This window comes from Cetorhinus maximus, chromosome 2 (genome assembly GCF_964194155.1).
Source record: "Cetorhinus maximus chromosome 2, sCetMax3.hap1.1, whole genome shotgun sequence".
NCBI classification, from domain to species: domain Eukaryota; kingdom Metazoa; phylum Chordata; class Chondrichthyes; order Lamniformes; family Cetorhinidae; genus Cetorhinus; species Cetorhinus maximus.
The window spans coordinates 133681360-133701793 of record NC_135880.1 but is presented as its reverse complement, the minus strand read 5'-3'; the positions used below and the strand labels follow the sequence as shown (position 1 = coordinate 133701793).

Here is a 20434-nt window from a genome sequence, read left to right as displayed (position 1 = left end):
AAATGTGATAAGGGAGAAGAAAGAAAAATAGTATTTAAAATTTTAATCTCTGGATACAATTTACTAACTGTAGGATTGAAACCCCAGTTTCAGTTGTTCCCTTTTTCGGCCAGAGACATTGAGAGACATTGCAGAATCATAACTCCCATCATTAAAAGGATTCTTGTATTGAGAAGTGCTAGACCTAACTTTCTTTGGCCAATTTAATTTGTTTTAACAATGCAAATTCAGCTGCTGCCTAACTCCTGAGATTGATAGTTCCTATTTTTGCAAAGCTCGTGGAAGAGCAACATACGTCGTCCATTCTCAACTCATGATGTATCATCTTCATGCCAAACATTGCTGGGTTATGTACACACTAATAATGGCATGCACAGTAAGCTTGCTGTTATTTTCCCAGCAAATTCTGGGCCATTGTCTTTCTCTGGAAAGGAAATTGAGAATGTCCAGGTAATGGAAAGATATTGGGCTTGGGTGAGTTTTTTTCTTCAAAACAAGTAAGACACTTTTGCATAAAACATCATGTATGTTTTAAAAAGTGTTAATTGTTACAGTTTGAGTTTGTTGTTGAGGTGTTATAGAAAAGAAAATGGGGAATGTTCACCTGTGACCCTGCTTTGCAGCACTTTGTAACAATTTAGCCCTGAGGGAAGCCTTGGAAGACTGGCTGCCCAAATTCTTGATGTGGAATGGTGTTTGGGACAGGGAACTTCAGCAAGATGGGGCTCAAATTTTTTTTTAAAATAAATGGTGCAAGGCGTTAATACTGCTACGATGTGTTAGGAGGTGGTTCACACCTTTAATAATTTAAGATGAGATAATAAGATGGTTATTGGAGGTAATGAGCAGAGATCGTCTGTGCATCCTTTGAAAGGAGCTAGATTCAAAGGCTCATCACCTTGGACCATCTCGTATTGCAATGAGACCAGACATGGCGTAGCAGGTTTAAGGCCTGAGCAATTTTTTTCTGAACTGGGCCCCTTAGATGGGAATTTTGTGTCAAATCTTCCAAATATATTGAGGGCGAAAGTGAATAACTGAAGGCTCTTCCATCAAGAAAGAAGGTTTTAAGCAATTTTTACAACTATTATGTCTATTCCTTAAGCTGGTGTTAACTCATAATGGGAAAAATTTCACTAAGCATCTATCTTTTTGATTTTTAGAAATATTGTTGCTATAGAAATTAATAAAGCGAAGAGAGTAATATTGTTAAAGTGCCCTTGCACCTACCCCTGCCTTTTGTCATACATGGAGGCCATTTTCTGTCATCTGTAGCCTTCCAGTTGGCTAGGTACGATAGTCTGTGGACTTCATGACTATTAAGACTATATTTAATACTGAACTGTGCTATAGCGTCAAAAGGTGCAGGATAGGTGGAGTAAGTTGAAAGCTAACATTCATTGAGGAAGCCCTTTCTAAGGCTATCCTGGGCACCTCTGTGATTTGTTCCAGTTAATGATTGAAAGCTGGAATCATTGAAACTTGGGGTCACGTGGTTGTGTATTGAGTAACAATTGGACTGTCTGTTCGACTGTGTGTTCTTGTTTGGTATTTTAGAAAAAAAATCTTGCTGTCCATTAGTTTTACTTATTAGCCTAAAAGTTAAATCATGCTGCTGCTCAGAACCTAGGCAAGAGAGTAGCTGCCTAATAGTTGCCAAATCTTGTCAGTGGCAGTGTTGTATATTTCATGAGACTGCCACTGGATGGTGATGCTCTGTCTTTTGCATTTTTTTCCATTTTATTGGACTGGATTTTGCTATGAAAGTAATAGTGAAATAAACAGTACTTACTGTTGCTTATGTGCAACTCGGACAGCAAATTCTGGGAACACCATGTGCAGTTATAGCACAGAAACCTGGAATTTGCCTCAATGTGACAGTCCTCCATAAACTTCCCAAACTGGCCATTTTCACTGTTTAATTGACCATTCCAATGTATTGAACAGTGTGAACTTAATGTATCTGCCTTTTAGATAGGCACTAAACCCACCAGAAAATGTTGGCACTTGTCTATTCCAGTCTAAATACCTTTTTTAATGGCTTAAGCTGTTGGGCAGTAATTAAGACTTATCTGACAATGAAAATTGTCTTTTTTATTGCATTCCTTCAACTTTGAATTTTTTGAACAAGTTTTTTTTTCTTTGTGTCTATTGTATCTTTCTCTTCATTCAGTCTTTCTATCCCTCATTACTTTAGCTTCTGTGCCTGATTTGGCATTGAATTCACTATTCTAGCTGACACTTCCTGGTTTGGGCTTTCAAACTCTGCACTGATTGTTAATTCTTCAGTCTGGTTAAAAAAGATGCACGTTACTTGCCGTGTTTACAGATATCCAAAAAGCCATATCGAGTGCGCTGCACTTGGATATTTGTGTGCTAGTAACTTAGTGTAGAACCCTATAGAAAGCGTATGGTCAAGACTGGCATGGCTTTTATAAAAGCAAAATACTGTAGATGCTGGAAAACTGAAACAAAAACAGAAAATGCTGGAGAAACTCAGGTCTAACAGCATCTGTGGAGAGAGAAACAGTTAACATTTCGAGTCCCTATGACCCTTCTTCAGAGCTGAAGTACAAATGTAGTGAAATTTATACAGTTTAAGGGGATGGAACAGGTGAAGCTGGATAGAGGGCTAGCGATGGGGGCAAAAGAGAGATTTACAAAGATGACATGAACAAAAGGACAAGGAGTGTTAATGCTAGTGGCAAGGGCTAAAAAGGCACTGATAGTAACATAAAGGTAAGAAAGCAGAATGTGTTAATAGCAGAACAAGGGTAAGCACTTTGAAAAGAACAACAGGGAACAAGTAACAGATGGCCTTTGGGGGGGTAGGGTGGAGGGAGGAAAAAGCTTAGAAAATGGGATAAAAAGGGGATAAAACAATGAATAAAAATAAGTGAATTTTAAAAAATGAACTTTGAAAAAAGGGATTAAAAAAGGGGTGAAGATAGAGGAGAGTTCATGGCCTGAAGTTGTTGAACTCAATGTTATGTCCGGAAGACTGTAAAGTGCCTATTCGGAAGATGAGGTGCTGTTCCTCCAGTTTGCGATGGGCTTCACTGGAACATTGCAGCAGGCCAAGGATGGACCTGTGGGCATGAGAGCAGGAAGGTGTGTAGAAATGGCAAGCATCAGGAAAATCTGGGTCACGCTTGTGGACAGACTGTAGGAGTTCAGGTGGTCAACGAACCTGTGTTTGGTCTCCTCAATGTAGAGGAGGCCGCATTGGGAGCAGTGAATGCAGTAGACAAAACTGAAGGAGGTGCAAGTGAAGCGCTGCTTCACCTGAAAGGAGTGTTTGGGCCCTTGGATGGTGAGGGGGTGGGGGGAGGGCCAGGTGTTGCACCTTCTGCACCTTCTGAGATTGCATGGGAAGGTGCTGTGAGAAGGGGATGAGGTGTTGTGGGCATGGAGGAGTGGACCAGGGCGCCCCGGAGGGAACGGCTCCTACGGAATGCTGATGGGGATCGGGGTGGGGGGGGAGGGGGGTGGACCATGTGAAGGTGATAGAGGGGTGGAAATTGGAAGCAAAATTGATAAATCTTTCCAGATCCAGACGAGAGCATGAAGCAGCACAGAAACAGTCATTGATGTACCGATGAAAGAGTTGTGGGAGGGGGCCCGAGTAGGACTGGAACAAGGAATGTTCCACACACCCCATGTTGTTAGACCTGCTGAGTTTTCCCAGCATTTTCTGGCATGATTTTTATTGGTTAGTGCAAAACATGGCCCAATATGTTCTCAGAATATTAATGTAACCAACTTTTAGCAACTTTTAGTACTAACTTTGTAGCAACTTGATTGAACAAAGACCACCACCATGGCAATTGCTAAGCATTGTTTCAATAAATAAGGTTGAATAATGCAAGAATTGGTGCTTTTGGTTTTCAGCAGATTAAACTTAACAATCTTTTTGTATTACATTTTTAATGCAAGCTAAATTTAAAAGAAATAGAAAATGCTGGAAATACTCGAGCCAAGCAGCATCTGTGGAGAGCGAAACATTGACTTTTCAGGTCAATGATCAGATCAGCTTGTGAAAGGTCATCAACCTGAAACATTAATTCTGTTTCTGGATGCTACCTGACAGATGCTGAGTATTTCCAGCGTTTTCTGTTTTTTATTTCTGGTTTCCAACATCCACAGTGTTGTTTAAAAGATATTGGTTTTGGTTGAAAGGTCCCTGCATGACATAAAGCATTTCTTGAATAACTTCATGAACAAACTAAAAATTGCAGATTTGTGTCACCAGAAACATGGAGCAGAAACTTATTTTGTTGGACACCCATTTCACTTGAACTGTTACTAAAAAGTAATAGCTTTGGTGGCTTATCTCCTTTGAAAGTTTCTAATAGTTTTTTTTTTCCATTTGCTTTTACTTTTTCATACCATCAATTAATGTTGTGAACAGGTGGAAGTGATGCAGATGCTGTGAGCCATGGTAGCGTGGATAGTTCTAACGATGCTAACAGTGGAGAGCATGTGCTGTTCGTCCGAGACCTAGTCAGACTAGATTGCACCGATAATCACAGCAACACAGGTATTGGATTTTGAGTTGCACGAGCTCCAGAGGTGATCTTTATACAGTTTGTAAATGATTTGTTTACTTCAACCCTAATATGATCTGGCACTCACTCTTCTTAAGCACCCTTCTACCTTCTTTCATTAAGTGCTGCTTAGTTACCTCAAACGTGGAAAGTCCCTTGACCTGGACTTCTAATTTTCCTTTGTGATACTTTTGACTGGATTTTGCTGCATACCGTGTATAATATCCTGTGATTGCAAAGCTTAGTTTATAGTGAGGATTTAACGTTCAACTGCATTAATTCCTCCTGATTTGAATGAAATAGCTCTGTATTATTATCTCCTTTTTCATTTAATTATTCTTGATCACTTGCAGTATTTCTCACTTGTTTCACTCTGTTTGATGCTTTATCTTTTATTCAAGCCATTTCTAGAACATCTTGATTTTTGAAATACATTTAGCTATAGAATAGTACAAGTCCAAATTGTCCAAAATCCTGACCAAATTTGACTTGTAGGTGGATGGAAGTTAACAGGAAAATCAATTTAATTGTCACTAACATTTGTAGACAAATATGCCCATGTTTGTAAAATAGGAAGGAACATTTAATTCCCTGAATAATTAGCTAAACACTTGCATTTTGTATAAATGAACTAGAAGTAATGTCTCCCAATTGGAAGCCCTCAGGTGAAGAATTGTGAAGGCATCTAGCCACACTGAGAGCCACTCTTGTATGTTAGTCAAACCTGTTTTTCTTGCCTTCGATAGCTCTAGATTCCTTTAAGGCTATAGAAACAAACACAGGTCCGCTCTCCTTGTCACTGATTACAGTAGCTTGAGGTTGGGCCAAAGATCTAAATTGCAGATCTTTGGAAGAGAAATAAGTATGGAATTTATGAAAATTAAATAAATCAGGCTACGTCACTACTATTCTTGTAATATGTAGATCTTAAAGTGGCCTGTACTGGAAGTACTGCAACTTTTTCCGTTTTTACTATTGAGTACAAATGAGTGTTAAGGAGTTTACTTCATTGCAATTGCTTATTTACTTTACTAAATTACTAGTTATCCTAAGAACTGTAATGAAAGTTAAATGCTGCTTAGCATGTAATGTCATACTTCGACAAGCCTATTAATCTTCCAAGTATTGAATACATAGCAGTTTAAGATTATAATGTGCCTTTGAAGTTTTTAAAAAAGTTTTACATGAATTACATAGTGCTGAAAAATTTCCAGAAAATAGTATTAGTATTAATGGTATAAAGTACTATTGATGGTAATTGTAGTTTTTTTTTGTCTTTTGTTGTGGTTAAATTTTTGTCTGCAGTGTTCAACCTTTCAGAAAATTAAGATGTTTTGCCTTGGGTTCAAAGTAAACGTACATCAACTTGATCATGTAAAATATAGAAAGATTGTACAAGTGACATTGCCAAAATGAACTATAACTTCAGGAAGACTTTAAAATGTCTCTCGTCCATTGTACTGGGATTTTGTAAATACATTAATACACTGTAACCTCCCCAGTCTGGAATGCTTGGTCAAGTCCTTTTCTGGCTTTTGAAATTTTCTGGATCATAGAATGAGGCTAAAATGCCCAAGCACAGGTGTGTGAACTAGAAAACACCGTAGATATAAATCATAGATCATAAGAAATAAGAGCAGGGGTAGGCCATTCAGTCCATTGAACCTGCTCCACCGTTTGATTTGAGCATGGCTGATCTGATTGTGGCCTTAACTTCAATTTCCTGCCTTCCTGCCCCCACCCATAACCCTTGACTCCCCTGCAGATCAAAGATCTGCCTAACTCTGCCTTGAATATATGCAATGTCCCAGCTCTGTGGAAAAGAATTCCACAGAAGAAATTCCTCCTCTGCTGTCTTGAATGGATGACCCCTTATTCTGAAACTGTTCCCTCAAGTTCTAGATTCCCCCATGAGAAGAAACATCCTCCAGAAGCTACCCTTATCAAGCCCCCTCAGAATCTTACGTTAAGATTACCTCTCATTCTTCAAAACTCCAATGAATATAGGCTCAACCTTTCCTCATAAGACAATCCCCTCATCCCAGGAATCAACCTAGTGAACCTTCTCTGAACTATTTCCAATGTAAGTATATCCTTCCTTAAGGTGATCAAAATTGTGCACAGTACTCTAGGTTTGGCCTCACCAATGTCCTGTATGGTTGTAGCAAGATTTCCTTACTTTTATACTCCATCCCCCTTGCAGGAAAGGCCAAGGTTCCTTTTGCCTTTCTGATCACTTGCTGAACTTGCATGATAACTTTGGTTCATGTATGAGGACTCCCAGATCCCTCAGTCCTGCAGCATTCTATAGCCTCTCTCTATTTAAATAATGTTCTGCTTTTCTATTCTTCCCACCAAAGTGGAGAACCTCACATTTTCCCACATCGTACTCCACCTGCCAGTTTTGTGCACACTTACCTATCTATATCCATTTCCAAACTCCTTGTATCCTCCCAACTTGTTTCCCTACGTATCTTTGTATCATCAGCAAATTTGGCTACAGTACAGTCAGCCCCTTCATCCAACTCAAAATAGTTGAGACCCAGCACTAATCCATGCAACATTACTAGTTTGCCAACCTAAAAATGACCAACTTACCCTGACTTGTTTCCTGCCAAACTTCTATCCATGCTAATGTATCACCGCCAACACCATGTGATCTTATCTTGTGCAGTAACCTTTTTATGTGGCATGTTATTGATACCTTTTAGAGATCCAAATACACTACATTGTCTGGTTTCCCTTTATCCATCCTGCAAATTGCATCCTCAAAGAACTCTAATAAATTTGTCAACCCCTTTCTCAAAACCCATGTTGACTGCATTGTGATTTTGTAAATGCCCTACTACTACCTCAATAATGGATTACAGTATTTTCCCAATTACAGATGTTAAGCTAACTGGCCTTTAGTTCTCTCTTTCTGTCTGTCTCTCCTTTCTTGAATAGTGGTGTAAAATTTGTGGGTTTTTTTTTCAAACTCCCGGGACCTTTCCAGAATCTAGGGAATTTTCAAAGATTGCAACCATTGCAACTAAAGCCACTTCCTTTAAGATCTGCGAATGCAGGCCATCCAGTCCAGGGGACTTGTCAACCTTTAGTCCCATGAGTTTTCCGAGTAATTTATTCTTGATCGTGATTGTTTTAAATTTGTCCCCCTTTTTTACCTGAGACACAAAATAGTGATAAAACAGTAGAAAGCTGTGATAAAATTTGGTTTTCTTAACCAAATATTGTATCTTTCATGTTTCTGCTCCCAAAGTACTGTACTAAAATGGTGCTGATGATGTTGAGGGTCTGCTCAAAATATTTCTGGGCAACTTGTGTTTCCAAACAATAGATTTCCTATATATATTTGTATGTTCAGAAGGGACAACTTTGATGTATTTATAGTCTGAAGAATTCTCAATTTCTTGTGAAATATATAAAAGGCTTTCTTTTTCCTGTATATGAATGGCTCATACAGGGAAGCATCTTTGTTCAAACTGTCGGTTAACTTTCTTACAGGTGCTCAGTCAGACCAAGGGTATGGGTCTAAAGATGAACTTCGACGTGATGACACTGAAGAAACGCTGGTAGAAATTGACTTATCTGGTGAAATTAAAGAGCAAAGAGGTGAAGTTATGAGAATTAATTTGACTTTTAATTGAACATTACTCAAGTGTTTTCCTACAATTTGTAGTATCTCCTAGGTGGTGGCACTTTGGAGTTCACAAACAATTTTTTGCACACCACCTACTACTATCAGCTGTGCTAACATAAGCAAGAGTCGTGCAATTAAGTACTTCCCCATTAGCTGGTGAAGAAAATTAGGGACGGCAAGTCATTGTAGAGCGATTCCTGTAGCAGCTCAAGCTCAATTTGAGCAAAGTCCAGGTGCATGGCATAGGGAGATCCTGGATTGGGAATGCTTCTAATTAATGGAATACAACTTGTTAAAAATTGTGTGCTGTAAATGTATATTTGTAGCATAAATGTTAAATGACCTGTCTTAAGAGAAAGTAATAATGAGTTCTTGGGATGCAAGAAATGGCTTAAGGGCCTTAAAGAACACATTTTTTAAAAAAATCATTGGGAATTGGTGTTATCCAACTGCTATTGAGTGTCATCTTGAAATAGGTATTGGGTGAGAAGATATGTTTGTCTGCCAATACTCCTTACCTAAGCTCTCACATTAAGAATAGCTACATGGGTGAAGTACTGTGGGGTGACTGGTGCTATCAAGTTTTCTCCTTTCAAATGGCATGATGGTTAACTCAGTTGTGGGTGCCTTTTCTTCTTTCCCTTGTCCTAAAAATCACTTGCCTTCATTAGGCAAGATCTACTTGTGTTACTGAATCAGTATGAATCAACATGTTTGTCTCTACAAACCTCACTTAAGTTTTGATCCAGTCCTTTTTAAAGTATCTGTTGACCAAATTACCTATTGTTAAAATCACCAGGGGAAGAAGAAAAAAGGCAACTGGAGAATTTTTAAGTTCTTCGCAAAATAATTTGTTTGAAAAAAAAATTGAAAAACAATTTTTCACTCAGCTAAAATAACACTGCACTAATTCTGTTGCAACAACATTGGAATCTTGCAAAACGCATATAAGTCACTAAGTTTAAAAACCGAAGTAATTTCTTCATCTGTTTAGAGGTCCTGGATGTGTAAGATCCACCAGGAAGGTTACTCAGACTGCTAGCCTCTCCTCTATGCATCTGGCTGACCTTGGAGAAGTAACAAGTGGCATCTGACATTGTGATTGAAACCTTCAGCAGTTGCTTAGTGCCTCTGGAAATGGTCTGATGGGTTAGAAAAAATAATGATTTATTATATACTTTAGTTTGTTGTGGTCAGCTGTATAAATGGTACCATCTTATACGTGGGGAAGGCACTTGTAGACTATGTTGCTTTTGTTTTAGGTACTGGGTTAACTCTGTTACCCTGTTGGTTTTTCATGAGAGTTTTGAATGACTATAGGCTAGATAGATAATGCAGGAACAAGAGCATTTGAAAGTTTAGAACCTTCAACCTATCAAGTTTCCTCCTATCGTGGGCCATGATGGCTAACTCGGTTGTGGGTGATTTTTTTTTTCTTTCCCCTCTCCCAGAAATTCACCATTTACATCCTGCCTCCCCTCCACAAGATCTGTTCATGCTACCTAATCAATTTGGCCCCTTGAGCCTGCTCTGCCACTCAATAAGATCATGGCTGATCGATTGTGGCTGCAATTCCACTTTCCTGTTAACCCCCAATGCCCTTTGATTCCCTTCTTTGTCAAGAATCTGCCTTACCTTTGCCTTAAAAACATTCAGTGACCCTGCGTCCACCCCTCTCCAAGGAAGAGAGTTCCACAGATTGGCAAACCTCAAAAAATTTCTCCTCCATCTTATAAATGGGAGCCCCTTTCTTTTAAACTTGACCCCCAGTTTTAGTGTCTCCTGCAGTGAAAACATTGTTTCAGCATCTGCCCTGTCAAGTCCCCTCATGATCATATATGTTTCAATAAGATCACCTCTCATTTTCCTAAGCCCCAATGGTTATGGGCCCAACAGGCTCAGTATTTTCTCAAGACAACCCCCTCATTGCAGGAATCAGTTGAGTGAACCTTCTCTGAACTGCTACTAGTGAAATTATGTCCTTTTCTTAAATAAGGAGACCAAAACTGTACATAGTACTGTAGATGTAGCCTCACCAATGCTCTCTAAAACTGTAGCAAAATATCCCTACTTATATATTCCATTCACATTGCAATAAATGACAAGCTTCCATTTGCCTTCCTTACCACTGGCTGGACCTGCATACTAGCATTTTGTGCTTGTACTAGGACACCCAGACCCCTCTGTAGTGCAGAGTTCTGCAATCCCTGTCCATTTAAATAACATGCTGTTTTTTTTATTCTTCCTGCCAAAATGGACAAGTTCACCTTTTCCCACATTATACTCCATATGCCAAATTTTTCCCTACTCACTTAACCTATCTATATCCCTTTGCAAACTCACGTCCTCTTCACAACTTACTTTCCTACCTATGTCTATTATCAGCAAATTTAGCAACCATACATTTGCTCTCTTCACCAAGTCATTGATATAAGCAGTTGAGGCCTCAGAACTGATCCCTGTGGCACTCGACTCGTTATGTCTTACCAACCCAGATATAACTCATTTATGCTTATTGTTTCCTGTTGGTTAACCTATCCTTTATCCATGTCAAGATGTTACCCCCTATACCATGAGCTCTTATTTGCATAGTAACCTTTTGATGTAGCACCTTGTCAGGTGCTTTCTGGAAATTAAGTACACCACGGTCACCGGTTTTCCTTTATCTACAGCACGTATGACTCCTTCAAAGCAGTCCAAAAAATTGGTTAAACATGATTTCCCTTTCACAATACCCTGCTGATTCTGCCTGATTGCATTGAGATTTTCTGAGTGCCCTGCTAAAATCATAAAAGATTCCAGCATTTTCCTTATGACAGATGTTAAGCTAACTGGTTTCCTGCTTTCTCTCTCCCTCCTTTCTTGAATAGAGGAGCCACAGATGATGTAACCTTCCCCAAGAGTGTTTCTCTCTCACTGGAATGAATCTTTGCTGAGAATATCTCCTTAAATGTCTTCCACTGCATCTTTACTGATCTACCCCTTAACCTAATTTTCGATTCTGTCTTCATACCCTCATAATTGTCCTTATTTAAGTTTAAGGCACTCTTCTTGGACCTACTCTTCTGTCCCTCAAACCGAACACGAAATTCAATCATGTTATGGTCACTGCTACATAGAGGCTCTTTTACTATGAGGTGATTAATTAATCCTGCCTCATTGCACATTACCAGATCTAGAATAACCTGCCCTCTGGTTCTAGCATATGCTGCTCTAAGAAACTGTCCCGAAAACACTCTTATGAACTCTATCTTCCAGGCTATCTTTGCCAATCTGATTCGTCCAATCTATTGTAGATTAAAATCACTCATGATTTTTGCTGTCCCTTTCTCACAAGCCCTCCCATTATTTCTTCCTGTATACCTAACCCTGCAACTTTTTTCTATATATCTGTACCCAAACTGATTCTACATCTTGTTTTTTAGTACAATAGAGAAAGATGATAAAAGCAAAATACTGCGGATGCTGGAAATCTGAAACAAAAACAGAAAATGTTGGAAAAACTCAGCAGGTCTCACAGCATCTGTGCAGAGAGAAACAGAGTTAACGTTTCAAGTCTGTATGACTCTTCAGAGCTGGAGAGAAGTAGAAATGTGATGAAGTTTATACTGTTTAAAGGGGGTGGAGCAGATGAAGCTGGATAGAAGGCCAGCGATAGGTGGGAACGTTCTCATGTCATCCTCATAATAGTTCTAATGTCATCCTTAATTAACGGAGCTCCACCTTTTTCCTAGCTGCCTGTCTTTCCGAAATGTCATGTGGCCATGAATATTCAGGCCCCAGCCTTTATCATTTTGCAGCCATGTCCCTGTAATGGCTACCAGATAATATATATTTATTTCTATTTCAACTATTCTGTTACAAATGCTACATGCATTCAGATACAGAGTCTTTAACTCTGTTGTTTTACTGTTTTTGCAATCTCTCGCCTTACCTGCTGCCACACAAGTTTGTATGCTCTGTCCCTTCCTGCCATGCTTTGATTATCATTTCCCTTATTGCTGCCTTGTTCTCTGGCCTCCTTGCTCTCTTGCCTCCTCTGCTCTCTTTAATTTATCTTATTTTCCCACACTTGATCTCTTGCCTCCACTATTGAGTTTAAAGTCCCCTCTACTGCCCCAGTTATATGATTCGCCAGAACACTGGTCCCAGCACGGTTCAGGTGAAAACTGTCCCAACCTCACTTTAGTATTGATCTAGTACTTTTTGGAGTATTAGTTGACCAAATTACCTATGTTTAAAATTCTAATCCTCATTTTCAAATCCCTTAATGGCCTTGCCTTTCCCATTTCTGTCATCTCCTCCAGCTCCACAACCCTCCAAGATAACTGCACTCCTGTAATTCTAGCCTCCTGTGCATCCTGAATTTTAATTGCCCATTATTGGTGGCCATGTGTATAGTTGCCTCAGTCTCAAGCTCTGGAATACCCTTCATCTACCTTGCTTGCTTCATTTGAACCTATCTCTCTGACCAAACTTTTGGCCTTTGACCTAATATGTGGCTAGGTGTCATATTTTGTTTTATGATGCTCCTGTGAAGCACCTTGGACCTTTCATTATGTTAAAGGTGCTAGGTAAATACAAGTTGTTTCTCTGGTGTTTATTCCACATTAAATACATGTTGAAGAGGGGTATTTCTCAACTCTAAGAACAATATAAATAAGAGCCGGTGTAGACCACATGGCCCCTCAAGCCTGCTCTGCCGTTAAATATGATCATGGCTGATCTTCCTCAACTCTCCTGCCCAAGCCTTAATTTCATTTGTACTTGTACCTATACTTGTGTTCTGTACTTTGGATCCATTCTCATCTTTATTGTATATGTAGATTAGATTTTGAGTTCAAATCCTTCACTTGAAGTGGAAACCATCTTTAACTAAATTTACGTTGCATTTCATCGACAGAAAAAAGCACAGACAGCACTGATGAATCAGTTGTGAGTAAAAAAAATAAGAATTCTAGCTCGCCAGAAAAACTTCATTCAAGTAGCAGCATTGTAAAGCTACAATGTGCTGCTGTTGGCAGTGAAGGAAGCAGTGGTAAGTAATTTTTTTACTCATTAGTAGCCGTTATTGTATTGGATTACAGCGTGCTTTATTGTCCTTTTTGCATTTTATCAATTCCTTTTGCAATTTTTTGGAGTTCTGTGTGTCACTAAAAATGGTGATTGGACCAGACAGCCATTTGTATGTTGTAAAAGGACCAAAAAAACAAGGTCACGTCAATATCCAAGTAATTAACTAAGCAACTCCCCTTTAACAGTATAACTTTTTTTCCCAAAGAAAAAAATACTATGCCGTGAATCAATTTAAATATAAAATGTGAACTTTTGTCCTCCATCAATTAAAAGTTCATAAAATTCAATTTTTCCCCAGCTGGTTAATATGGTTAATGTCTTGAAAAAATAGTGTGGATTCTGTACCCAATTGTACTTGAAACTCCAGTGCAAGGTTGCATCTACTTAACCCATGGTCATTTTTGTTGCCTTCTCACAGCACTGACTTCCTTACTGGAATATGACCTGTGGGTGGAAGTCACATGAGTTATCACATTGAGTTGTCAGCTATTGAACTGTGATTGACATCCTTACTAGTCCTAACCCTGTGCTCTCCCAATTCCCCAATTTAGGCCTTCACTGTATAAATTGTTAATTTCTCCCTTTCCTAAATTCAAGTACTGTGGCCGTTTAGAGTCCCCATTAGCTGAGACCAGTTAATTCAGGATGATACTTATAAGAAGAAACTTGAGAGATTTTTTAATTATTTCCACTGGAGCAGTGAAAGTTTGAGATTTGAGATATGTAGGGTTTTGATGTGATAAAGAGAACTATTTCTCCTGCTTGGGAGATAGGTCCCTAAACTGAAGTTCTCAAGAATGAAAAATGAAGTTATGAAAAATTTCCTTAAACAGCTCATTGGAGCATACGTTGCTTTGCCACAGAATATAGAATTAGGAGTAAGAGTAGGCCAGTTTGCCCCTTGAATCTGCTTCACCATGTAATAAGATAATGGCTGACCTGATTGTGCCCTCAACGCTGCTTTTCTGCCCGCCGCACCACCCCCATAACCCTTGATTCTCGTGTAGATCAAAACTCAGTCTAACTCAGCCTTGAATATATTTACTGACCCAGCTTCCACTGCTCTCCAGGGTAGAGAATTCCAAAGATTGATGACCCTCCAAGAGAAGAAATTCCTCCTTATCCCCATCCTAAATGGGAGAGGCTGCCTTTTGAAACTGTGCCCCCTAATTCTGGAGATGTATGGCTGACCAGTTGCCATATTTAGACGAGAAACTGATTGTAGCATGCTGCCAAAATCAGGATGGTTCACCATCTCAGGATGGTGTTCTGAGATCTCAGGATCCCACCATCGCAGGAGGAGATTTACAAGGATGTTGCCAAGACTGGAAACTTGGAGTTATGAGGAAAGATTGGATAGGCTGGGGTTTTCTCCTTGCAAAAGAGGAGGCTGAGGGGAGATGCACAAAATGATGTGGGGCCTGGGTAGAATGGATGGGAAGAGCCTATGTACATTTGCAAAGAGATTAATGACTAGGGGGCATGGATTTAAAGTGATTGCTAGAAAGATTAGAGGGGAGATTAGAACTTTTTTTTACCCAGAGGATTCTGGGTGTCTGGAACTCATTGCCTGAAAGGGTAGTGCAGGCAGAAACCCTCTTTTAATTTCCAAGGTGCCTGGATATGCACCTCAAGTGCTGTAACCTGCAGGGCTGCAGACCAAATGCTGGAAAGTGGGGTTGGGCTGGTGGCTCACTTTTTGGCTGGTGCAGACACAATGGGCCAAGTGGCCTCTGTGTGCCGTAAACTTTCTATGATTCCTGTCGTTTACCGGCACACCTGATTTATGTCCCCAGTTTAAGTCATGGTTACTGTTGCTTCATGTGGCACAGTGCAAGTCCCATGTTCATGTATTGACTTCTAAAAATAGCATTGTGACTTTGTAAATCTTTGTAAATCTACCTGTTTTAGGTTGAGTTTTTTTTCCTATTACTGCCACCCTTAGCACAAGGATTGAATTCAGAATTACGAGTCAGGTCTTGGGTTCAAGCCACACTCAAGATTTGAGCATATAAATTATGCTGATACTTTGAAGGTCCTCTTAATGAGGTATTAGAATAAATGAGAATTTTGTGGCATTATTGAATGACCAGGAGAGTTCACGTGATGTTCTGGCCTATATTTATCCCTCCGCCAACATCGCTAAGACACACAATCTTGTCTTTTATCACCTCCGCCATTGAAGGTGAGTGGAGGTAATGCAAGTCTGTTTGTTTGTAAACAATATCTCAAAAACTAAAGAACAGATTTTGACTGAACTTAGCACAAAGGATGGACCCTAAGGAAAAACTGAGTTTTTGGCGAAGGTGCAGATACATATCCAGTTCCTGGAATTTTTTTAAGGATCTTTGGGAGATGGGATGACTGTTTTAAATGCTGTGGGTTGTTTTATTTAGGATGTTGTGGATTGTCTCCGCTGTTGTGGTCGAATTTGTCACAGCTGTAAAAATGTGAGCAGAGATTTCAGAACAATTTTTGGCTGTGGATTGGCCTGAAGCTTCCTCAGTGAGATGAAAACTCTTAGTAAGATGCCTTTTTTTCAGTTTTGTAGTTGCAGAGCATCAGGCAGGGAAAAGAAGAGCTGCATAATTGTAAAAAAAAAGTTGAGCTAACAGTGTGGTGGAAATATGCGCTCCAGTGTGTGCCCTCTTCACTTGTCTCATCCCTGTTTTCGACCTCACTGTGCCAATCAGTTACCATGTTTCCATTTGTAACAACAGTAAATATATGCCAGAAAATATTTAATTGGTTATTAATTGCTTTGGGCATCCTAAGGGTGTGAAAGATGCTATAATATAAAAGCAAGTTTGTTCCTTTTCCTGAAGGTTTTATTTTGATAATTGTTATTTCTACTGGAGTTTCATTGCAATTCTTACAGCTCCCTCTGAATGAATGCTTAAAGTCAGTGTAAGATTGCAACAGCACTGCAAAAAGTTGTTGTAAGTTTTTGCCACCTTCTGTGCAGCAAGTGCAATGAAAGCATAACCTACTGATAGACAATGCACAGGATACCTTTGTCCTTCATTTCTGTCGTCACTGAAAGCCTATTGAACTTCAAATGCTAAGCTCTTGTAATAATTAGAGAACTCCTCTTGTGTCTATCTGTTGAAATAAAAATATGGAAAGTAATCTTTTTACTTTGGGATTTCATATCTAAAGGGTAGCAAATACCATTTCCACTGAGCAATTAAATGTCTCTGTTTTTAAGGTTTTTAGTATGTGTAACATTTCTGAGGAAATCTCAGCAGGAACCTTTTGCGGTTCACAAGAATCCCTGTTCTACAAGCTCATATTTCAGACTCAACTGATCAAATTCGCAAGAAAATATAATTACAGAATGTAAAAATGAATAAGGGTATGGAAGCTGAATCCTGTAATTTGTTAACTGGTAGCTAATAGGAATGGGTGGGGGCAAGAATGGCAATTATACTGTAATAATTTGACATCTGGAAAAATGTGTGCATTTACATAATGACTTTCAAAATATCAGGGCACCCCAAAGCCCATGAAGTTATTTTTGAAGTTGGGTTACTGTTGAGCCCTTGGGAAAGGTGACAGCTAATTTGCGCACTGCAGTCATCAACACATTGTTATCTGTTTTGCTATCTCTTTTTCTATTTTTTTAAAGATACATATTGCCCGAGACACAGGAAGAAAACACTCCTATTTTTAGAAAACTACAATGGGATATTTTATACAAAAATAAAAATACCTGGAAAAACTCAGCAGGTCTGACAGCATCTGCGGAGAGGAACACAGTTAACGTTTCGAGTCCATATGACTCTTCAACAGAACTTTTGCTTTTATCATGGGATATGTTATGTCTACCTGGAATGGAAAGATATGGCCTCATCCAAAAGCTAACACCTACAACAATATAGTGCCCCCTTAGTACTGCACCGAAGTGTCAGCCTAGATTTTGTGCTCCGGTCTCGAGTGCAATTTGAACTTGCGACCTTTCAACTCTGAGGCAAGAGTGCTGCTCCTGTGCCAATTGTTTTAGCCATTTCTTGAGTGTTGGTTATTGCTTTTCAGATGCCATCTTCCAAATTTGCTTCAAATGTAGTCGAAAATGATTCATTTGTGATTTTCTTTTTTGGTTTGCTTGTGTCCTCTTCCTCCCTATAATTCTCTCAATTTTCTCCTGGTCTTCTGCCGGGAATGCTCTTGAACCTAAGACATAAGACTAGCTTAAGGTGATTTTCTATCTGCTTTTTCTTCCCTCAACCCTCCTTACATTTACTTCCCTTGAATGTGTGGCTGAGGTCTGATTATTTGCCGTGAAGAATTGTGTTAACTTGTATTGATGTGATGCGAACTATTTACTACGTACTCCAGACACACTGCACCCTTGATTATTGTACTAGTTTGTATATCGGCTACAGTACTTGTTCTGACTAAGGCTAGCCACTTCACACATTATATTTGAGGCTTACCTTTTAATTGGAGTAAAGATTCCTCACGCTTCTACTGTTATTTAGTTCTAAGGCACAGCTGTTCATTTATTGAAATAAGGGAATAGTGGATTGTACGACTTGTCAATATTAATCTTTCACTATCTTTTCAATTCTAGGTAATTTGGCTAGCTTACTGCTGGTAAATAATGCCCATTATCAACACAATGATGGAGTTGGTGACCCTAGTACTCAAGCACACAGGAAAAACAACGAGAAAAGCCAGCAGCGGCAGAAGTTCTGGGCAGAAAGGAGCTGCAGTTTCAGTGCTGATACACGATCTAACATGTTACTTCAAAAGGGAAACCTTGAAACTGATCCGAATGAGATAGCTGAGACGATGGGTGCTGATGCCAAGATCCTGGCTGCTGTTCTATGCAATGCCAAAGAGCTATCAAAGATGAAGAGCTCTTTGATTTTGGATCACTCAGCCAATCAAAGAGGAGAGTGTCAATGTGATGACAGTAGATCTATCTTTGATAAATACATGGGTGTTTCAGAGAACAGAGACTCTTCCACAATGGAAACATCAGATAATCACCTTGATAATGAAACTACCGTGATATCCAAAAATTCAGTGTTTGTAATAGATGACCTACAGGTTGAACCAGAAACTGTTCCAATTGATGAACAAAGTCAAGTTGAAGATCCCATGCAGAACAGGACTAGTGTGCACCCTGTAGTTAAGCCTGTAGAAAGAGAAGATGTTAAGATAGGTTTTGACCCATTATCATTGTTGGCCTCAGAAACTGCTAAAAAAATCCCTTCCAAAGTTGAGGAGAAGAATGTACCACCAGTTGTGTCTCGAAAACTTGCTGATGAAATTGAAATGTATATGAATCTTAAAAGCCCCCTGGGGAGCAAATCAGCCAGTATGGAACTGCACAAGACTGAAAATGAAGAGAAGCCATCAGATGACAGTGATGGCACACATTGCCATGCTCCAGAAAGGAGGTCAAGTCTCCCATCTAGCCCTGTTCCACCAGAAGATGTACAAACAACATCTAAATCTGTGTCGAGGTCAAAAACATTTGCTGGCCAGCCAAAAATGCAAAAGCCTGTTTTGCAGAAAATGCGTTCAGCTTCACTAACTGCCTTAGTTCGGAACACCCAGCATGGCTCCTTAGGGTCTATTGTTACATCAATTTCAGGATTTAAATTTGACAATCTACTTTCTGGACCCAAGATGGATGTTCTTAAGTCAGGCATGAAACAAGCAGCAAATGTTGCCAGCAAGATGTGGGGAGCTGTGGCATCAGCATACTCCTACTCTGACGATGAGGTTAGACATCATCTATGCTCACTGCATAATGAATTTGCTTTGAGAAAGTGATAGGAGTGGAAGGTTATTTAATAAGTCAGTTGGCACTATTGTTGAGAATTGTGACCAGGCTTATGAATGTGAATCTAATCTAACAGCAAGTTGAAAAATCAGTGTTTAAGTGGTATTGTGAAGTTTTGTAATTTATTTTATTGAGGAGAACTTGGTATACCTAAAAGATTCTTCATCTTTATGCTGAATGATGATTAACCTAACATGCAGGACAAAAATGATATTGTTGCATTTTATCAAGGGCAACTGTTGTGGGTACAAACGTACACATTTTTATTACATGTATGTGAATTTTGTACAATCGGTCACTACATTTAACCCTCATCTGCATATCGGAGCCCCTCTGTGCAGATTGTAACATCTCACCTTTCAAATTTTTGAATATATTGTATAAGATCTGTTATAAAAACACATACATTTAGTTGATCTCCTGTCATTGCTTGCAGTTGGATGATGTGCAGCAGATGTGCAGTTGTATCAACAAAGTGTGGATGGCTGCCTGGAGCCTAATTGGTGGGAAGGGAAGCTATCCAAACTAATTTTTTGGCTTTTTATTTGACAATTATGTCAAATTAAGATGGATGCTGATGGATGGTCAGAGGCTACTCCCAAGGTTTTTTTGGGCAATTCAGTAGTGCGGTGCCTTTGGGCAGTTTGATTACTTTCTGGTTGCTGTCTAATGGCAAAGAAGATACAATTGCTTATCATGATTTATATCAATGATCTGTGCGATGCATGGTTGGGTGTGACATTGGCTGATACAGAAATGAGAGGCAAAAACAATTGAGGGTTCTGTTGACATTTCCTGCTATAAGCATTGCCAATCCTATGGTCCAGAGTATTTATAGCTGCCTTTATAATCAGCTTCCTTCTGAACCAGATTATAGAACCAAGTAGAAGTGTATAGCCTGAACATAAATATATAGGTCATTTAGCCCCTCGAGTCAGATACTCCTCTTAATTTCCTTTGGGTGTGCATATACCACATGGCCTGGTTCAATAAGGCAGCTCACCAACACCTCCTTGAGGGCAGTTAGGGATGGGCAATAGATGTGGGCCGAGCCAGCAATGCCCACACCCCGTGAAAGAATTTTTAAAAATTAGGTCATGGCAGATCTCTGTCCTAAGTCCACATAGCTGCCTTTAGCCCATATCAGCAACAACTTATATTTGTGTACCACCTTTAACGTAATAAAACCTCCTAAGGTGCTTCTCAGGAACATTATAAAACAAAATATGACATTGATCCTGGACAAAGAGGTAGGCTTTAAAGAGTGTCTTTAAGGAGGAAAGTGAGGTAGAAGGACCGAAAGGCGAAGGTATTTCAGAGCCTGGAGCCTAGGCAGCTGAAGGCACAGCCACCAGTCAGAGCGATTAAAATCGA

General features: G+C 39.4%; 1 protein-coding gene across 4 annotated transcripts in view; it reads left to right on the top strand.

Moving 5' to 3' along the window:
• Window positions 1–20434, top strand: part of dennd4c (DENN/MADD domain containing 4C) — a 190169-nt gene that overhangs the window by 135233 nt on the left and 34502 nt on the right. For 3 of the 4 annotated variants that reach the window (XM_078569631.1, XM_078569643.1, XM_078569635.1), the window contains exons 20-23: window positions 4412–4540; window positions 8052–8159; window positions 13091–13225; window positions 17837–18999. In XM_078569631.1, the coding sequence (XP_078425757.1) occupies window positions 4412–4540; window positions 8052–8159; window positions 13091–13225; window positions 17837–18999 (1535 nt within the window). The remainder of the gene's footprint in view (window positions 1–4411; window positions 4541–8051; window positions 8160–13090; window positions 13226–17836; window positions 19000–20434) is intronic. The other variant, XM_078569637.1, reaches the window with a different exon arrangement.